This window comes from Pipistrellus hanaki (genome assembly GCF_964339955.1).
Source record: "Pipistrellus hanaki genome assembly, chromosome: 4".
NCBI classification, from domain to species: domain Eukaryota; kingdom Metazoa; phylum Chordata; class Mammalia; order Chiroptera; family Vespertilionidae; genus Pipistrellus; species Pipistrellus hanaki.
In genome coordinates, this window is record NC_140506.1 from 38238946 (window position 1) to 38259056 (window position 20111).

The 20111-nt window shown below is 39.9% G+C and overlaps 2 protein-coding genes across 2 annotated transcripts in view; one reads left to right on the plus strand and one right to left on the minus strand.

The window, feature by feature from the left end:
• The window catches only part of HOMER1 (homer scaffold protein 1), a gene marked incomplete at its 5' end in the record, with an annotated part of 446553 nt that overhangs the window by 213313 nt on the left and 213129 nt on the right, over positions 1-20111 (minus strand). The window lies entirely within an intron of this gene.
• Positions 1-20111, plus strand: part of CMYA5 (cardiomyopathy associated 5) — an 84682-nt gene that overhangs the window by 26588 nt on the left and 37983 nt on the right. The window contains exons 2-5 of the mRNA XM_084881298.1: positions 1218-10731; positions 13029-13124; positions 14481-14714; positions 16275-16297. Coding sequence (XP_084737424.1) covers positions 1218-10731; positions 13029-13124; positions 14481-14714; positions 16275-16297 — 9867 coding nt within the window. The remainder of the gene's footprint in view (positions 1-1217; positions 10732-13028; positions 13125-14480; positions 14715-16274; positions 16298-20111) is intronic.

Consider the following 20111-nt stretch of genomic DNA (forward strand, 5'->3'; position numbering starts at 1 on the left):
GTAAAAAAAATAAAAAATAAAAATGAGAGTACCAATTCAAAACAAAGATGTGGTGAAATAAGGGAAGCTATCATTTTGTTAGCTCCTCTTTGATGGCTAGTCATTTTCACTTTAAAAATTTCAATTTGGAGATCTATATTCTCTTTTTCTGTGACGGGTTTTCACTTTATGGCCCTGACTCAGAATTCCATGATATATTTCCTGGACAACAAATTTTAGAGTTAAAACAGAAATGTATTACATAGGGGTATGATAGAGGTGGGTACTTGGAAATAAAGTGAGCTAGGAATCAGAGAACTAAGGATTTTAAACTTTGTTTTTTCCCCACAGGTAGAAGGAATTTGCTGAGATTTTTTGAGCAGGGAGTGACATGATGAAAATTTTCAGTAAAGCTGGTGGAAGATGGGCAAGATGAGTTGAGGGTGGGGGCAGATAAGAGGGACATATAATACCAGCTGAACAGTTAGGAATGTGATGTAAAAATCTAGAGGTGATGTAGTTAAAAAAACAATACGAGGTCAGGGTGGCTTAGTAACAGAGAGGGCACAGGTGCAAGAGCCATTATGAAGGGCCAGGTGACTAGAGAGGAAGCCTGAGTGAAAGGTCAAGGTAGGGAGGGTAATTCTGATAAGGGAGGTGATGAATTTAACTTTAGTTTTTTAAAATATATATATTTTTTTGATTTCAGAGAGGAAGGAGAGAGAGAGAGAAAGAGAGAGAGAGAGAGAGAGAGAGACTCAGTGATGAGAGAATCATTAATTGACTGCCTCCTGTACATACCTACTAGGGATGGGGCCCACAATCTGGGCATGTGCCCTGACCTGGAATCGAACTGTGATCTCCTGGTTCATAGGTTGATGCTCAAACACTGAGCCACATAGGTCAGGCTAGCTTTTTTGTTGTTTGTTAGTTTGTTTGAGGATATGGATTCATTTCGGTCTAGGATGTGTTGTTATATTTGACAATTTTTAAACTTTATTTTGTATACTTCTCTATTTTTGATATGGATGGTAAATTTATCTCTATATTTTAACTTCACATTAATACTTTAGCTGGTAAGTGTATATTTACTTACTATAATAATTAATAGAATGTTTTAATTATAATTAACACGTAATTAATATAATGTAATTATTAATATATATATATATATATATATATATATATATATATATATATATATATATATATATATTTTTTTTTTTTTTAAACTGTAGGTTATCAGACCAGGATGAAGAAGGAAAGACCAAGCAGAAGTGTATTATATCTGACCCCTCCTTTTCCATGGTGACAGTTCAACGGGAAGATAGTGGAATAACCTGGGAAACAAATTCGAGTAGTTCTTCCACTCCTTGGGCTTCGGAAGAAAGTCAGACGTCTGGTATAGGTAGTCCGGAAGGGTCAGCTATAAACTCTACTGCAGGGAATGTTTCCTTTATTGTGGATGAAGTTAAAAAGTCCCGGAAAAGAAAATCTAAGTCAAAGCATGGCTCACCATCCTTGCGTCGGAAAGGCAACAAAAAAAGAAATTCTTTGGAAACCCAAGATGTTCCAGCAAACAAAAAAGATAATCCTTTAATTTCAGAAAGCCAGGTACTAAATACCCAGAATGAGAAGTTATCTATTGGCAGTTATGATAAAATGAGAAAAAAGAAGACCACCTCCAATACTCCTCCTATTACTGGAGCAATATACAAAGAACATAAGCCATTAGTGTTACGGCCAGTCTATATAGGAACAGTACAATATAAAATTAAGATGTTTAATTCAGTTAAAGAAGAATTAATCCCCCTACAATTTTATGGGACATTGCCAAAGGGTTATGTAATTAAAGAAATACATTATAGGAAGGGGAAAGATGCATCCCTTAGTCTAGAGCCAGATATGGCCAATCGTGATTCTAATATAGTTTCTAAAACAGGCAAATTAGTAGGCCAAAATGTAGAAGATGATAAAGGAAAAGAGCTTACTTCACCCTGGAGAGGTGCACTCTCCAAAGGATCAAAGTCCCATACCTCCTTATTCAGTCGAGAAGACCAAAAGAAAACCTACCCAGATTCTCCTCTGAAGGCTGCTTCTGCCACCAAGCACACAGTTTCCTCTTACAGAAGTGATGACACAGCAAAGGAAACACAGCGTAGCCCTCCGCAGTCAGTGCCACCACAGCCAGGTGTTGAAGCAAAACCCTATGAAATGGAGCCTTCCTCTCTCATGCCTGATACATCTGCAACAACAAAGGAAGAATTCGAGCCTGATTCACAAGAAATTGTACCTTCAGGGCCTGAATCTTTAGTCTCACCACCTTTCATGGATGAGGTAAAGAAGGAAGATGTGTATTCTACTGATCATTCCATTTCATTGGAGGCAGAGGAGGATTCTCTGGAAACAGGTTCATCAGGTCTGGCAGCATCGATCCAGGAAGCCATTGGCCCAGAGAGAGAAGAATTAGATCTGACTTCACTAGAAAGGGCAGAACCAGGTTCTGAACAACTGACCCCTCCTCAGCTCGATGCCAAAGGAGAGAAAGAAGAAAACGTGCCTGAGCCACCCATTTCTCTTTCTGAACCCTTAGTGTCAGAGAAAGAAGAAATAGAGACTTCTGTACCAATAGCTGCTACCCCTGAACCTGAAGATTCTCATTTAGAGGAAGAAGAGATCGTAGAACTTGATTATCCAGAAAGTCTGTCTGTTTCTGAGAAGCCCTTCCCAGTCCACGAGGCCCCTGAAGTGGAGCAGAAAGAAGAGGAGCCCATTCTGCCATCACTGACAGCATCAACACCTGAACATGTTGCTTTGTCTGAGGAAGAAATAGAAGAAAACGAGTCTGTTTCTACTGATTCTGCTTTCGTATCAGAGTACTCAGTCCCACAGGATATGAACCATGAACTAGAAAAGCAAGAAGTTGAGCCAGTTTCTCAATCCATGGTAAAAGCTACATCTGAACATGCAGTTTTGTCAGAGGAGGAGAATGAGGAATTTGAGCCTTCTTCGGCCTCGGCATCTGAACACTCTCTCTCACCATCTATAACGGAGAAGACTTCTGAATGCCAACCTGAGGCCGCAGGAAGTGGGCATTACACACCAGATTCCACATCTGCTTCTGACTATTCAATTCCATCACAGGCAACAAAAGAGTCACTGAAGAACATTGACCATAAGTCCCCATTAAAGTCAAAAGGTGTTTCTGAGCACGTGGTTTTGTCAGAGGAAGAGAAGGAAGACACTGGGCTGTATTCCCCAGATGTGGCCTCTGTGGATGAACACTCTCTCCCCCCAGGCACAGCTGAGAAGACTTCTGAATACCAAGCCCCACCACTTTCAGCCACTCCTTCTGAACCTGTGGTCCTATCAGAAGAGGAGCTAGGAAGTGAGCGTTTCACACCAGATTCAACATTGAATTCCCAATATATAGTTCCACCAAATGTCACACAGGAAATTCCAAAGAAAATAACTGATGATGCATCGCTCTTAATATCAAAAGATGTTTCTGAGCACATGATTGTGTCAGAAGAAGAGAAGGAAGACACTGGGCTGTATTCCCCAGATGTGGCCTCTGTGGCTGAACACTCTCTCCCCCCAAGCACAGCTGAGATGACTTCTGAACACCAAGCCCCGCCACTTTCAGCCACCCCATCTGAACACATGATTCCATCAGAAGAGGAGACAGTAGAAATGGAGCGGTACACACCCTCTTCCACCGCTGCTTCTGAGTTTTCTGTACCACCACATGCAACACCCAAATCACAGGAGGAAGAAATTGTCCACAGATCCCCTTTAAATTTAAAAGGTGTCTCTTCACCCACCAATTATTCAGAAGAAGAGCAGGAAGATGTTGAACCTTTCTCTCCAGACTCTGCATTTGTGTCAGAGTTCTCATTCCCACCCTATGCAACTCAGGAAACAGAGAGAAGAGAATTGGAGTGTGAATCTCCAATATGTTTAACATCACCATCAGAACACACTATTTTGTCCGATGAAGACACTGAAGAAGCTGACCTTTTTTCTCCAGACTCAGCATCACAAGTTTCAGTCCCACCATATAGAATCACAGAGACAAAGAAAAATGAAATGGGGCCTGATTCACAGTTAACTGCGTTATCTGCTTCAGGATATTCCAGCTTTACAGAAGCAGACGAGGAAGAAATTGAATCAACAGCTGCTACACCAGTACCTGAGGATCTCAGTTCATCACAGAAGCAACAGACTGAACCTTCCCCTCCGATGTCTGCATCTGGAGAGCTGAGTCTGCCAAATAAAGCAGAGAAAGCAGCTGCTCAAACATTCTCAGCATCTGTATCTGAATTTCTTACTTCAGCATGGAAACAGGTAACTCAACCATTTTTAGAACCTGAGTCTGAAGATTCGATTCCACCACATTTAACCAGTGAATCAGAGAAGGGAGAAATTAAGACTAGTTCATCATTAGCTGCAACACCTGTTTCTGAACCTGCAGCATCACCCGTAGTAAAGGAAGAAACCAAACCTATTTCACCTTCATCTCAGTATCCAGTTTCACCTGATTCAGTCCATGCACTTAAGAAAGAACAAGAACCCAAAGCATTGCTCACTCCAAAAGCTGCAAATGAACAGATGGCTTTGTTTAAAGTTAAAAGTAAGGAAGAAATTTTGCCTGATTCTCAAGAAGCTGCAGCACATGTATCGCAGGATCAAGAAATGGAACCTCAGCCTCCAAATGTTCCAGGGTCTGGAATGAAATTTTCCATTCTGTCTGATTTGGTAGATGAGCCAAAGAAGGATGTCAAATTCAATTTAGCTCCAACTGTGACATCTGAACTAGAACAGAAAATATTGCCAGAGAATGAGCCTGAAGTAATAAAACCATATTCACCTCTAAAGGAACCACCTTTATCTGGGCCTGAGAGGTTATCAGCAGTGAAAACGGAAGTGAAACATGATTCCAAAATAATTGATGTACCTAGAGAGCTGCGTTCAGCTTCATCAGGAGTGGAAAAGGAAGTTGAACATGGACCATCTGCACCAGAATTTTCAGAAGAAATAAAGAAAGAAATTGAACCCAGTTCTTTAGTAACCACAGCCTCTCTAGCTAAGCATGATTCAAACTTAACCAAATTAGCAAAAGAAGAAATTCCAACAGAGTTATCTCGTACTACCCCTATAGAACATCCAGTCTTAACTGTAGGAAAGAGTGAATTAGAAAGTGGTTTGCCACCATTGGTAACATCTGTGGATGAGCAATTACTCCTTGAAGATAAAGGAAAGATAGCAGTTAAAGCTAGCTCTTCTATTGAAACTGCTGCATCCAAACATCCAACTTGGTCAGAAGCAGAGAAGGAAATTAAACTGGATTCACCTCCAAGCATATCCTCTATATCAGGGCATTCTATTTTGCCAAAGGTAGAAACTGAAGAAGTTAAACCTGGGTTGCCAATAACCAAAGCACTGCCTTCTCAGCAAGCAGATGTATCTAAGGATGCAAGAGTGGAAAGCAAACAAGGTCTTCCACTTCCTACAGTCCTTGACTCGGAACATTTGGCTTTGCCACAGAAAAAGAATTCTGTGTCTGCCTCAGAGGTGTCAGGGCTTTCAATCAACCTAGGTGGTGAGATAAAGAAAAGAGAAGCTGAACTTCCTTTCTCACAAAACGTGTCACCTGCACCCAAACACGAAGTTCCAAAAGGCAAAACTGAGAAAATGGCAAGTTCTTCTCCTGAGTTGGAAACTTTAGTATCAGAAGATTTAGCTCCAACATTGCCAACCATCAGTGATAAGAGCAAACAGGCAATGGAGACATCTTTTATAGCTCAGGGAGATTTCCTGTCAGAAAAACAGGGTCTCACTCTGGCAGAGCTCTCTTTGGAACCTGTGGAGAAACAAATATCAGAATTACCAAATGCTGCTGGTTTAGGTAGGCAAAGTGGATCTATAAACTCAAAACAAATAAAATCTCCCAAAACTGAAACAGGGGGTTCTGTCTTAGGAAAGGGCCTTGCTGAGCTTAGGAGCAGAGGAGAAGAAGAAGACAGGAAACTTCATGTGTCAATCACTGCGCCTGAAATTTCAGAGGTTTCATCATACCTTGAGGAGGAACCTCCGAATCAAGAAATTAAGTCTGTCTCTCCTGAGGTAGTCAGCTTAGGGTCAAAAGAAGCGCTTACCTCTTTGGTTGAAGGAGACAACCCTGAAGAACTTCAGCCATACACTTTTACTTTAGAAGGATTATCAAAAGAATTGAGCCATCCAGCTGACTTCAATAAGAGGGAGAAACAAGAAATAAGCTCATTACTGCCAACAGAAAATTTGGAAGCACAAGTGACAGGAGATACTGTAACTACACTAAAAGAAGAAACAGACCAAACAAATTCATTCCCTGTACCTCAGAGTCTAACAAAACCATCAAAGATGGCTTCTTCTGAGCGCCTTATGGAACAAAAGAAGCCTGAAAACACACTTTTTTCAGATCAGGCTGTTAAATTACCTGATGTAAGCACATCTTTTGTGGCTAAACAAGATTTGGGTATTAAACAGCTTGCTGTTATGAAAGAGAATTTGCCTTTGGAAGAATCAAAATCGTTTTTGACAACCAAGGGTGCAGATGTTAAAGAAACACAAATGAGAGAGGCCCTTATTTCTCCAGAGGACAAAAACTGGATGCTGGAAAAGCCAGAAAGAGATCTGGCAAGTCATCGTGAAGAAGAAATACTGGGACCTGTGCAGCTGGGTTCCTCTGGCAGCACTGGTCTGGAGACAGGGCAGCCCAAGGCTACTTTGTCGAATAAAGACCGTGCGTATGAAACCAGAAAGCAGATTCTGCCACATTCTACTGAAGAGTCTCACTTATCATTACAAGAACCATTAACTACTCATGTTATCCCTAGTGGTAATGTAGAGCTCTTATCAACTAAAACATCTTCTTCTGAAGAAATAAACCTGATCCCCCAAACAAAATCTTTCTTTCCAGCTGAAAATGTGGAGAGAAACAAAGCAGTGTTGGAAAAAGCAGACACAGAGTTTTCCAGACCTTGCAAAGACAGCCAGGAAGAAGTCAAACTGCCTTCTGAAAGAATCCTCCAGAAACCAGTGTCTGGTCCATCCATGGAACAGGTCAAGTCAGAAACTATTCCCTCACGTGCCAAAGCAGCTCCTTTCCTGGCAGAAGATGCAGAACCTGTGGTGGGCAATAAAAAAGAAGCACTCAGGAGTGTATCTCCTTTACTTGGAGAGAGGCAATTAGAAGAATCAAAAATGGACCAGCCAAAAGTTGTAGATGATGCTAATGAGAGAGGGAAACCAACATCTGGAATGAAAATATCCACACAAATAAAAACCTCAATCCTAGAAAATAAAGAACCTCAACCCCCAGAATCACCTGAGGTGACACAAAAGCTGCCCGAGCAGCCAAAGGCAGTTAAACCAGGCCATTCTGAAGAAAAGAAGAAGAAAGGAATTTCATCTTTCACATCATGGATGTCCAATTTGTTTTCTAGATCAAGCACTCCAGATAATAAAGTTGCTGAAAAAGAAGATTTAGAAACTCAACCAAGTCCATCTATAGAAAAAGCTGCGACTGTTGTAGAGCCTAAAGGTACAGCTTCAGCTGACTTGAATGCAACTGAGAAACCAGCTGATCAACTGCCAAAATCAGTTTCATCTAGCTTCACAAGTGAAAATGTCATGAGGGAATCAGAGAAGCCAGAGTTAATAATTTTGCCAGAAAACTCTAAAGGCAGTTTAATTAATCTTGGTGAGGACAGACTAACGAAAGAGGTGCCAAAACCTACTTCCCTGAAAATTTCTGAAGAGGAAGTAAAACTCAGGTCTGTTAGCCCAACTGGGGAGAAAGATAATTTGGAAATCAGATCATATTCCTTGGCAGAAAAGAAGGTGCTGGCAGAGAAACAAGAAACTGTGACCCCATTAGAGTTAAGATATAATAATGAAATAGAAGAGACACCAATTACACATGGATCTCGCTATGTTAAATTGGAGGAATCAAAAGCTGCTGCTGTGCTGCAGCAAGTCTGTCAAAATGAAGACTCCAAAGAAAGACACAAAGTTGTTGAGGAGGAGAAAGGAAAAGAAAAGGAAAAGCAGCTACAAGCATTTTCAGAAGGAAAGAAGCAGCAGGAGATTCAGCCTTATTCTGTGAATATAGCCAAGACTATGCCTGAAAAATCAGATGACTCTTTAAGTCGTTCTTTGGGTAAAACTCAACCATTTTCATTAGTTAAAACTACATCAACTACTGAAAAATTAGAAACCATGATCTCCGAGACTCACCCAGAAATCAGGGAAGCAAAGGTAGTAGGAACCCAGTTATTAGAAGAAAGTAAAGTGTTGGTGGAGAAAACCAAGACATTCCTTCCAGTGGATCGTCCTTATCGTGATGAACTAGATGGCCACTCCTTTCCTAAGGAAGGAAATCTGGTATTGGAGAAATCAAGCAGGGATGTGGCAAGTCACAGTGAAAAAAAGGGACAGGTCACAGTGTCAGAGCTGTCAAAAGGTGGTTCAGTGGCTATCACAAAAGACAATATAAAACAAGGATCTCCATCTAAAGAATCAAAGAGCTTAGAAACACCGCCGTATTTGTTGCCATCTGTGAAACCACAAGCACTTGTTTCAGAGGCTTCTCCAGAAATTAGTACAGAGAAGAAACAAGAATTGTCTCCAGATAGGCATATAGTCTATAATATTCAAACATCTAAAGTGCAAACATCTGAAATGTCTGAACAACCTGTACTTGTTTCAAAGCACCACTTGGGGGGTGGAGGAGCTGCCCATGTAAATGAACCACACTCTCCAGCAAGCAGCAACTATGCTGAATTTATAAGAAATGCATCAACAACCGATGCCAATAAAATATCCAAGGAGCCTGAAGAAGAACTTACAACAACTAGTAAGCCAGCTGGACTTTCAGAAGATCAAAAGAGTGCCTTCAGTATCATTTCTGAAGGCTGTGAGATATTGAATGTCCATGCTCCTGCCTTTATATCTTCAGTTGATCAAGAAGAAAGTGAACAAATGCAAGATAAGTTAGAATATTTGGAAGAGAAGGCCTCACTTAAAACTCTACCCTTCCCTGGTGATAGTGAGGCAGTTGCTCGCCATAAAACATTAAAGAGTAAGTTAGATTCTGAGAAAAAAGTTACATCTTTGAAAGAAAATAAACAAAAGGAAACATATGAAACAAAAGAAGAAATATCCACAGATTCAGAAACTGGTGATTTAGCCTTTAATCAGCCCACAATTCCCGGTGAAGAGGATTATTTTGAAAAATATACATTGATTGATTATAACATCTCCCCCGACACAGAAATACAGAAAGCTCCAGGGAAATTAAATGTTGAGGTGAAACTCTCAAAGGAAGTTATAGAAGAAGCTGTCTCTTTCCCAGAAAGTTCAGAGGAAAGTGCTCTTGAACATGAATATGACTTGGTGAAGTTAGATGAAAGTTTTTACAGACTGGAAAAGGACTACAGCAAATCATCTTACTCAGAGACCCAAAAGTCTGTGATTATCCAAAAATCAGCTGACAAAGGTGCTTCAAAGAGCACAAATAGAGATGTGGACTTCAAGTCACCTGGGATGCCCTTATTTGATACAGAGGAAGGAGTTTTGACACGAGCCCAGATATTTCCTACCACTGCTAAAGCCATTAATCCCGAACTTCTGGAGGAACCACCTGCACTTGCATTTTTATACAAGGATCTGTATGAAGAAGCAGTTGGAGAGAAAAAGAAGGAAGGGGAGACCGTTTCTGAAGGTGACAGTGTGAATTCTGAGGCATCATTTCCAAACAAAACTTCTGACCCTGATGATGGAACAGGAATATATTTTGAGAAGTATACACTCAAAGATGACATTCTTCATGACACATCTGTAATAGAAAAGGACCAAGACCAAGGTCTGGAAGGAAAACCAGTTGGTAAGGATGATTCATACCAACTAATAGCGGCAGAAAGGGAAATTGGGGCGAGGTTTGGAACTATCTGGGGGGAAAGGAGTCTGGAAGAGGAACAGAGAGCTTCTTACAGGGCGGAAGAATTAGAAAGCCATGTGGAGACCCTTGACAATGTAGATACACAGAGGAAGGCTCCCATCGCCGAGGAAGTCAAAGTGGTTACCCAGAAGGTAAGCTATGCAATTCCATTTGAAGATACTCCTTATCTTCTGGAGAGCATAGATGGAACAAGCACTCAGGGTAACGAAGCAGCAAATGCAAATCCAGAAGTCAATCTGAATGTCCCAGTACAAGTGTCCTTCCCAGAGGAAGAATTTGCATCTGGTGCAACTTGTGTTCAAGAAACACTGCACGTAGAACCTCCAACAACGGTCCTACCTGAGCCAAGTGAAGATAGGCTCCGCAGAAGCCCTGTCCAGGATGAATATGAGTTTGCTGAATCTCTGAATTATGAGGTAGTTACTCAGGACACTTTATCAGAAGAATCCACGCCTGAAGATGTGTTATCTCAGGGAAAGGAATCCTTCGAACACATCAATGGAAATGAATTTGTGAGTGAGGTGGAACAAAGTATGTCTTCTGAACAGAACGAGTTGGGGAGAGAGAGGATAGAAGACCAATTATCATCAGAGTTAATAACTGAGAAGGAGCAAAAAGAACCGAAAAAGTCCCAGGTTGACATGTATTGCTGTACTTGCAAAAGCCCAATTTCTGCTGTTGACAAGATATTTGGCACCCACAAAGACCATGAGGTATCAACGCTTGATACAGCTATAAGTGCTGTAAAGGTAAATAGATTTTAAAGCATTAAGTACATAATAATACGTACAGGGGTGGGGGAAAGCAGTTTTACAGTTGTATGTGAAAGTTTATTTTTGTGTTATTATTTATTAGAGGCCCGGTGCACGAATTTATGCACTGGTAGGGTACAGACGGTTTGCCCTGTTGAGGGGCTGATCGGGGACATGGCCGGCCAGGGAAAGGGGCTGCAGTTGTTCCAGTCATTCCGGTGGTTCTGCCATTCGGTCACGAGGCTTTTATTACATAGGATTATTGTATTATGTATTTATATTACAACTGTAAACTTACTTTTGCCCACCCCTGTATAAATGTAATTTGTTTTCATATTTTCTCAATTTAAAAAAATGATCAGTATTTGACACATTCATCTTTAGGCATAACAGTCTGAAAGAAAACTTAAGAACATTTCCCCAGGAATTTAGTTAAGATCAGTTGACAAACATTTATTATGTATACACTATGTGTCAAGAATTTTTCTAAATTCTGGGAATATCGGAATAAATAACACAGGGTCACTGCCTTGGAAGGGTCTTAACATTATCCAAAAAAGCCAAATGACTTTAAATTAAAATTTTATTTGTGCATAAAACAGCTTATTTTCTATTACCTACAATATCATCCTTTGAAATATACATTTACATTACATTGAGCAATCTTGTTGCAAGTTTTATAAAACAGAGAAAAACACATTTTAAATTAGTTTTCTCCATATTTCCTCTTTATCAAATTTATGCTAGAAATGGAAAACCTAGCTATGTCTGTAGAATTCTGATGTTAAAAAGTTAGTCACAACACATGTCCTTATGATGTTAAAAAGTTAGTCATAATACATATTGTTATGAATGTTACTATAATATCCTACTTCCTTGGAGATACTACTGGAAATAAGCTGTTTAGTCTTTGAGATTCTATCTATCTTTGAATAGCCTACTTAGTGGAATCCCTACTCTTGTCTCTTTGACCCATCTTCCATACAGTGGCCAGAATGATCTAAAAATGCAAATAAGAAGAAGAATTGAGCACTTATTCTGTGCCAGGCACTGTGTTCTTTATATACAAGATAAATTCAATGTGCAGATCATGAAACAGGCTCAGATAGTTTAAGTGATCTGCCCAAGGTCATGGAAGACAAAACTAGAATTGGTACCCATGTCCGTCTGGCATTAGAGTTCATGTTCTTGGCTGCATATCAATGTTGCGGGGCTCAGTAACTTCCTAATAGTAGCAATTTTCAATATGACTATTCAGTTAGGTCACTGTTAAATAATTGCCAGCAAACAAGGGTAACAAAGTCATTTTAGAGATAGGGAAGAACATATGAAAAGGCACATAGTTGAGAAAGAGTTTAAGGGCTTGTGTAATCGGACCCTGGGGGCTTATGGGGAAGAGGTAAGGGCTGGAGAGGGAAGCAGAAACCAGATCTTGAAGAGGCTTCCATCAGTATCATTTCTCCATTTATTCTGCGGATAATGAATCAGGCAGCTGAAGCTCTGAGTTTCTGTGCTACTTGTTAAGTTTAGCAGGATAGATTACGGCTAAGGTTATAACTACAGCTAAAGTAGGTACCATCTTCCCCCATCACCATGCATTTTCTAATTGGCAGTCACCCCTTGAGTATTTTAACCCTTTGGGGATCATTAGAACCTTTAGGTCTTTTTAGTAGATAGTTCCTTTCATTTGATATGTAGCCTTCTGGCCTGGTGACACTCTGATCACCTCTCAAGCTCAGGTGCTCCAGGCTCACCTGAGGCCATTGGGACAAATGGGATAAGACTACTTACATAGGTTAGATCAATTCAGCACAAAGTCCACTATTAGAAGAAAGGCAATATGTAAGAATCGAGGCCTTGCTACGGAGGAATAATGAAAATACAAAGCCCACTAAAACAAGTATTCTTTGAACTCCAACTTACCAAGAAGTCTTTCCTCTTTTATGAGAAAATACATTGTCTTTGTGTTGCTTTCACTCATAAATCTCCTACTTGTTTATTGTATAGAATTATCTATAGTCAATTTAGATGAAGCAGCACAAAAATTTAAAAAACTGATTTGTTAGTGAAAATGTTATAGTAAACCTCTACCTCTACATACTAAATTTGTAAGGAAATTGAACTCACCACTTAAAGTTCTTTTCTCAAATGTCATGTTCTAAGAAACAAAAAACAAACAAATACCACACACACTCAAAACAAACAAACAAAAATTAAAAGAGTCAAAAAAGAAAAGAAAAAAAAAAACTAAGTCAAATGTCATATACTAAGGATATCTGAATTCTTTTCTTCAGGTTCAATTAGCAGAATTTCTAGAAAATTTACAAGAAAAGTCCTTAAGGATTGAAGCCTTTGTTAGTGAGATAGAAACTTTTTTCAACACCATTGAGGTAAGTTCCTATATCCCTTTCACTTTATCTGGTTTGTTCATGGCATCACAGTACATAACTCTGTTCTAAAAGAATCTGAGTTGGGTTTATGTGTGCATGTGTTGTTTGCCGTTGTTGATTTTTTCCCCATTAAGTCTTCCATCTGTGCGTAATCAGTGAGACTACTACTTTCTGTCTAAAGGTAAATGATTAGCCCTTAAAAACACATACACATTTATTGGGCACTTACCGCAATAAGGCAAATGCTTACATGCTTATCCAATTTAATCCTCATAATAACCATGTGAAATAGGTGTTGTTATTGTTCTCCTATTATGGATTAAAAAAACAACTTAGAGTTAAGTGTATTACCCAAGGTCATATGTTGAGAGACAAGGTTTCAATTCAGGTCTGAGTTCTAATTTGCTCCATCATTCTGCCTTTCCTTAGGTTAGCTCTGCAGAAATGCTCTAAGTCATTGCCCAATGTCCCATGCCCTCATAAATGAGTGTTTCTCATGGTACCATTGTCTTTGATGAGTTCATGCCCTCCCAGCTGCTGGCCCCTCCTCCCACTGAAGTGAAGGGCAGGTGTAGCAATGCTCCATCCATATACAAAGTATGCTTAGTGGCCTAAGCATACTGGTCAATCAGGAGTGGCAAGGGGCCCCTGCAGAAGACTGGTGCATAGTTTTCCTATCACTAGAGCAACTCTGTGTCCTAGTTTGCTTGTGAAAAGTCTGTTTAACTCCAGTGATAGCTCAATTACTAGTGGCTAATTATGTTTTGTCCCCCTCCCCAAAAGTGTCCCGTTTAAACAGTCAATTAAATGATCCCCTTTTCACTAGCCATCTCATGAGGACAGCCCGGCATCTGGGTTTGTTCAGGAAGGCAATCACGTTTCTCTTACTGTGGAGGAAGCTTCCCCCTTCCTGGAGAGCGTAAATGAGGGCAGCATCGTATCCAGTCTGCTGGCTGCCCCTTCCTCACACTGATTTTAGTGGAGTGGTGAAAATGGCACAAAACCCTCTCCATTCCCTGAAGGCCATGAATCTTCATTCATTGTGATGCCGTTGTCGTTTTACCATGTGGGAATGCCGATGGGAAAGACTTCCAGGCACATATCTTTCTGTGTGTTTTCAGGAACTAAATCCTTCTTGAGGATGCTCTTACAGTGAATTCTGTTGCAGAGATGACTATGTCAAAGGTGGGGAGGGGGGATGTTGGTGGGTTGAAAATTTAGACTGTGCGTATAATCTGTGATTCTCTGATCAGAATGCCTGAGGTCAGTTCTTTAAAAGGCTGTGTTTCTTAAAAAAAAAAAAAAAAAAAAAAGATATACACTTCTCATTTCATTCAGAATTTTATTTTGTTTTAGGAAAATTGTAGTAAAAATGAGAAAAAGCTAGAAGAACAGAATGAGGAGATGATGAAGAAGGTTTTAGCACAGTATGATGAGAAGGCCCAGAGCTTTGAGGAAGTGAAGAAAAAGAAGATGGAGTTCCTGCATGACCAGATGGTCCACTTTCTGCAGAGCATGGATGCTGCCAAGGACACCCTGGAGACCATTGTGAGAGAATCAGAGGAGCTCGGCGAGACCGTTTTCCTGACTGTAAGCACCGATCAAAACAGGCCCAAACACCTTACGCCCACTCTGCCCCCAAGTCTACTTTCAAAATTGTAATTTCCAGTATTCCCTAAGATCATTTATATACTGTGTGGGGGTTTTCTTTTATATAGTTGTGACAATTATAAAAATTATTGGGGCATGCCTGATGCCTATGGGAAAGGCCCAGCAAATCCTTAGCACCCAGGTCCAGCTGCAGGATACATGGAAGTGAGGCCTCATCTGTTCTGTCGTAACTTCTAAGAGGGAGGAAGAAAAGCAGCCTGTGCATCTTATTCATGCCATGCTCTTTTTGGAGGCCTGGCATCCTCTCCACTCCCACTCCCTCCTCTGAAGTGACCTCTCACAGGGACCATTCCCTCTGAGCCTCGCCAAGTGGCTGAGAGTAACATTTGGTTCACTCTCAGAATGCAAAGGGATGATATCATGTGATACCTCTCTCAGGTAACACATGGATGCTTTTATAAGGGTATTCCTATGGACCAGATTAAGTACCTTGCGGACCAAAATTCCCAAATGGCACCACCGAGGCAGCTCTTTGCTCTCCTAATGCCCTAGAACATCCAGTAGGATACTGGCTCTCCATGGAGCCAGGATTAACCAGGAGTAATGGAGATATTTTCCTTGAGGGAAGAAATCCCCAACGTAATTATCAAACCAAAGGAAAGCAGCATCTGATGGTGAGTGGAAAGCCTCCCTTTCAAAGCTCTCTGGTCCGCTGGGCCCTCTCATAAGGTTTGGAGATAGAGCAAGGCAAAATGGGTCAATGTTAGGCTTCTCATTTGCCTCTGGGGATACCCCCAGCCAGGGCACTTTAACTGAGGTGGACATGACATCCTCAAACACAATGAAAACCATTTAGGTGCTTCCTCTTTAATTAAGGCAATAATAAAATTAGGCACCTCTTGCAAAGTACACTATTAAGTGCTTTGTGTTCCCTAAGAACCTTAGTTTTGTTTGATAAGAATATTTTTTTTTTCTGTAAGAACAAGTTGTAAATAAGAAAGCATTGGGGTGTTCTTTTTTCTGCTTATAAAAGCAACATATCTATTTTAGGAAATTTGGAAAAGACAGAAAAACACAGAGAAGATAACACCTAGGGATACTACTGATTACATTTTTTGTATATATGCCACACTGAAGAAATTTAAGTTATTTTTTTACTTCAGAGAATTCTTTTTTGGAAGCCATTTGTTAATGAAGAGAGAAGCAAAGCCTAAGCAAATCATTGCTGGCCTTGCTGCTGATAGTGGAGAGTTAGAGCAGGACTGAGAGCTGAAGCCCGCTCCACCCCTGACTTGCCCTCCACCCTCCTCATCCCTTCTGAGCACTAATTTCCTGCTGCCCCAGCTGAAGCCACCCAATGGGAAGGTGAGAAGTGATGATTTTAGAACATGCATAACCTTTATTCTCTAGGTTTTCGTTGTTAATCTCTCTCTCTCTCTCTCTCTCTCTCTCTCTCTCTCTCTCTCTCTCTCTCTCTCTCTCTCTCTCCTTCTCTCCCTCCCTCCTTCCCACCCCCCCTTCCTCTCATTCCTTCCCAAGTCATTTGAGGAAATCAATGAAAGGTATTTAAAACATGGCACAATGTAGTGGCATCCGAGAATAGCATGACTATACTTTATTTTTAATGTTTTGATGCTTTATAGAATATGAGCTGCCAATTAAAAAATACATACTTTTAGTAAGCTATTGCATTTTCACTTTTAGATGCAGTGCTTTTAAAAGCTAAATGACCGAGTTGAAAGGAAATTGCATGTGCTTTAGTTAAATAACAATTATCATAGGATAGGTTTTTAACTTGAGATGTAGTTTGTCTTTCCAACCTAATCTCAACCATCTTTCCTGTCACTGCACACAGAACATTTTGTAGATCCTTAGACTTATTAGTTAAATATGAGTGCTTGAAAGAATCACTCATATCTGCCTTGAATAATTTTATGACTTAATGTAATTTTAATGGAACTTCTTTCATGTTGTCTTCAAAAGATAGGCATGCATTTATCTTCTCTTCATGCTCAGCCAACCTAAATGAATACTCCTCTTTTGATTTTTGTTTTTAGCACTCAGTCTAAGGGAAATTCTTTATTCTTTTAAAAGTCAAAGCATTAACATGAGATTAGGAAATGTTGTCTCTAAAAACATCAGATCTGTTTATCTTCTGGAGCCTCTGATAGTGATGTGCCGATACTGATCTGACACATTTTCCCTTTGTTCCACAGCAAGACCTGAGGTCTCTCCTGGTTGAGCTGAATGCTTTTATCTTTTTTATCCCTTTCATGTAAATTTCTAATCTTGTAAATATCATCTTCAGTTTACTTCAATACCAGATTGTGAACTATCATAAAGTAAAATCAGAAATTTCTATTTGTGATATATTAAAATATGGAAAAATGGGATAGAAACTTGGTGGTTTTTTTTTTAGATAATAAAAATAGTACAGGTGAACTTGTTTACCTTTGAACAGAATATTATCAATACATTTTAAGAAAATAATTTGTATAATAATATTAGCATTAATCAGTGAGGGATTTATTCCAATGGCTCTGTTACAAATAGAATAACCCAGGGAGCTTTAAAAATGCTGATGCCTGGCCCTGTCCTGTTTGGCTCAGTAGATAGAGCATCAGCCTGAAGGCCTGGGTTTGATTCCAGTCAAGGGCACATGCTCAGGGACTCGATTCCCAATAGGAGGGCATACAGGAGGCAGACAATCAATGATTCTCTCTCATCATTGATGTTTCTAACTCTCTCTCTCCTTCTCCCTTCCTCTCTGAAAACAATAAAAATATATTAAAAATAAAAATGCTGATGCCTGAATCTTAGCTCCTGAGGTTCTGGTTTAATTGGTCTGAACTATGGTCTGGGCATTTTTATTTTATTTTATTTTATTTTATTTTATTTTATTATTTTTTAAAAATATATATTTCATTGATTTTTTTCAGAGAGGAAGAGAGAGGGACAGAGAGTTAGAAACATCGATGAGAGAGAATCATTGATGAGCTGCCTCTTGCACACCCCCTACTGGAGATGTGCCCGCAACCAAGGTAGATGCCCTTGACCAGAATCGAACCTGGGACCTTTCAGTTTGCAGGCCGGCGCTCTATCCACTGAGCCAAACCAGTTTTGGCTAGCCTGGGCATTTTTAAATGCTTCCTGGGTGATGTTAATGCTCAGCCGGGGCTGAGAACCTCTGGGTTATAATAGTCTGTCCTCTGGCTCCGTGATTTTTCTCCAACTGGCAGTTTGCTAAACCAGAGCTCCAGAGCCCCACCCCAGAACTACTGCATGCGAGTCCAGGATAGGTCCTGGTGTCTGCCGGATTACCATTTTTCCCCAGGCAGGTCTAGGAAATGATACCCAGGCTTTGTTCCCAGTTTCCTTTGTTTTAAAAAATGTACACATTTCTCCTGCATACTATTGATATTTATTTTTATCCAAAAAGTATATGGGTTTACAGTGCCATTCCTTGTACACTGGACAATGTCGATACATATTTGTTTATTTATATTTCATCCACTCATGTCAGGCATTGATTGGAAGGAAAAGTTGGTGAATGAAAATTTACAAATGCTTTTACTTTAAAAAATACTATTGTACATTTTTAATTTTATAAACATTAGAATATTAACTTGCTAATCTGAATTAACATGCATTTAATTCTAAATTCTATTTCTTTGGTCTTGTGCTTGAGCTTGCTCATCTGTGTGTATTTTAATTAATCTTGGTTTCATTGTCCAATGGGTAGTGCATTAACCTTTACAAAAGCTGCATGTCACCTAAAGGAAGTTCCACTTGGGACAACCATTAATTTTCTGTAAAGGTAAAAGCAAAAATTGGGATTTGGTAACGAAATATAAGCAAAGAAGACCCTGTTAAATATGCATGTGTGTGTGGGCACATGTGATAAGACTGATTGTGTCACTAAGAAGCCTTTTATGTCCTCAAGACAACATCTATTTCAAGGTCTTGGGGTTACCAATATTGCTGTCCATGAGAGGTGCTAATTACCTAGTTGGTGTTTTTTACCTTACATCCGTTTCTCCCTTCGTGTTATATCTCTAAAGGCAGTGCTCATAGACTAAACAACTTTTCTCAACACTAAAAGTGCTTAAATTAAGGAATGCTGTCAAGCATAATTAGATTCAAAATTTGCATATTATGAAAAACACATTTGCTTAGAAAATGCGGTCCTATTGAGAGGATGCATTCATTTTCTCTGTTCTGCTCTTTTGTGTTATAAAAATGAGAAAGAGAGTCACTGCTCATGAAAAGATGTTCATTTGTCCTTTCATATAGAGATGTTAAAATTGGACAGGTGTCTACAACCAGAGTTTATGTGCTACAAAAAGCCCTCCATTTAGTCAGTCACACGTGTTGAGTGGCCCTAGTATAAGTACTAGTCACCATTGTCTGTTAATCCAATCATTTCTCCCTCTGTATCCCCAAGGCCTTAATTTAAGCTTGTGATATTTCCCTGGCCTGGAGCATTATGGGGTCCTCTCAACTGGCCTCACTACCTCCCTAGTCTACTTACTCTTGTTCTGCCTCAGTCTCTGCCAGGCCATGCTTCTAATCTTCCCCTTTGTGAACACTTCTGCAGCTCTCCCTGCCTTCAAAGAGACAATGGAATCTCTTGGTGGATCCGAAAGGCTCTTCACAGTTAAACCACAAATTCCTTTTCTGTTTCAACTCTGTTTCCATTTTCTAATTCCCAGCATAGCCCAGGACCACCTCTGAATCTTGAATGAGCCAAACTCTCCCAACTCCATGCCTTTATGATCCAAGCTATTCTGTCCGCAACCTCCTTACTCTTGGTCCAAAAATCACCTCCTCTTTGAAGCCCTTATGGGAACCATCTCCCCTAAATCAAATGATAGTGAATTTTATTATTCCTAACATTAGTAAACACAGTAGTCATCTTTAAATATTTCAGTTATATTTAATTATAATCTTTCCCCCTCACATTGATTAAAAAAATTTGTCAGAATTGAGATCCTGATATTCTCACCCAAAGAAAACTTTACCCTCTTATATATACAAAGCATATTTATTAAATGCCTACTGTATGCCAGGTTACCCATTACACTGCAGTAGGGAACAAGACAGAGTCCTTTTGTGCCTGTAGGTTACATTCTGGTGAAGTAGATAGACAAAAACCAATAGGTCATGACAAGTTGGACGAAGTAAAACCCAGCAGATAAGGGGTCGGGGGCATAGGCACCACGGTGTTTAGTGGACTCAGGGCTGGCCTCTCGGAGGAGCTAACATTGGAATAGAGATCTAAATTAAGTGAGAAAGGAACCATACAAACAGGTGGGAGAAGAAGGTCCCCACAGCAAGTTCAAGGTCTGAGGCTCTGTGCTACCCAAATAAAAAAGT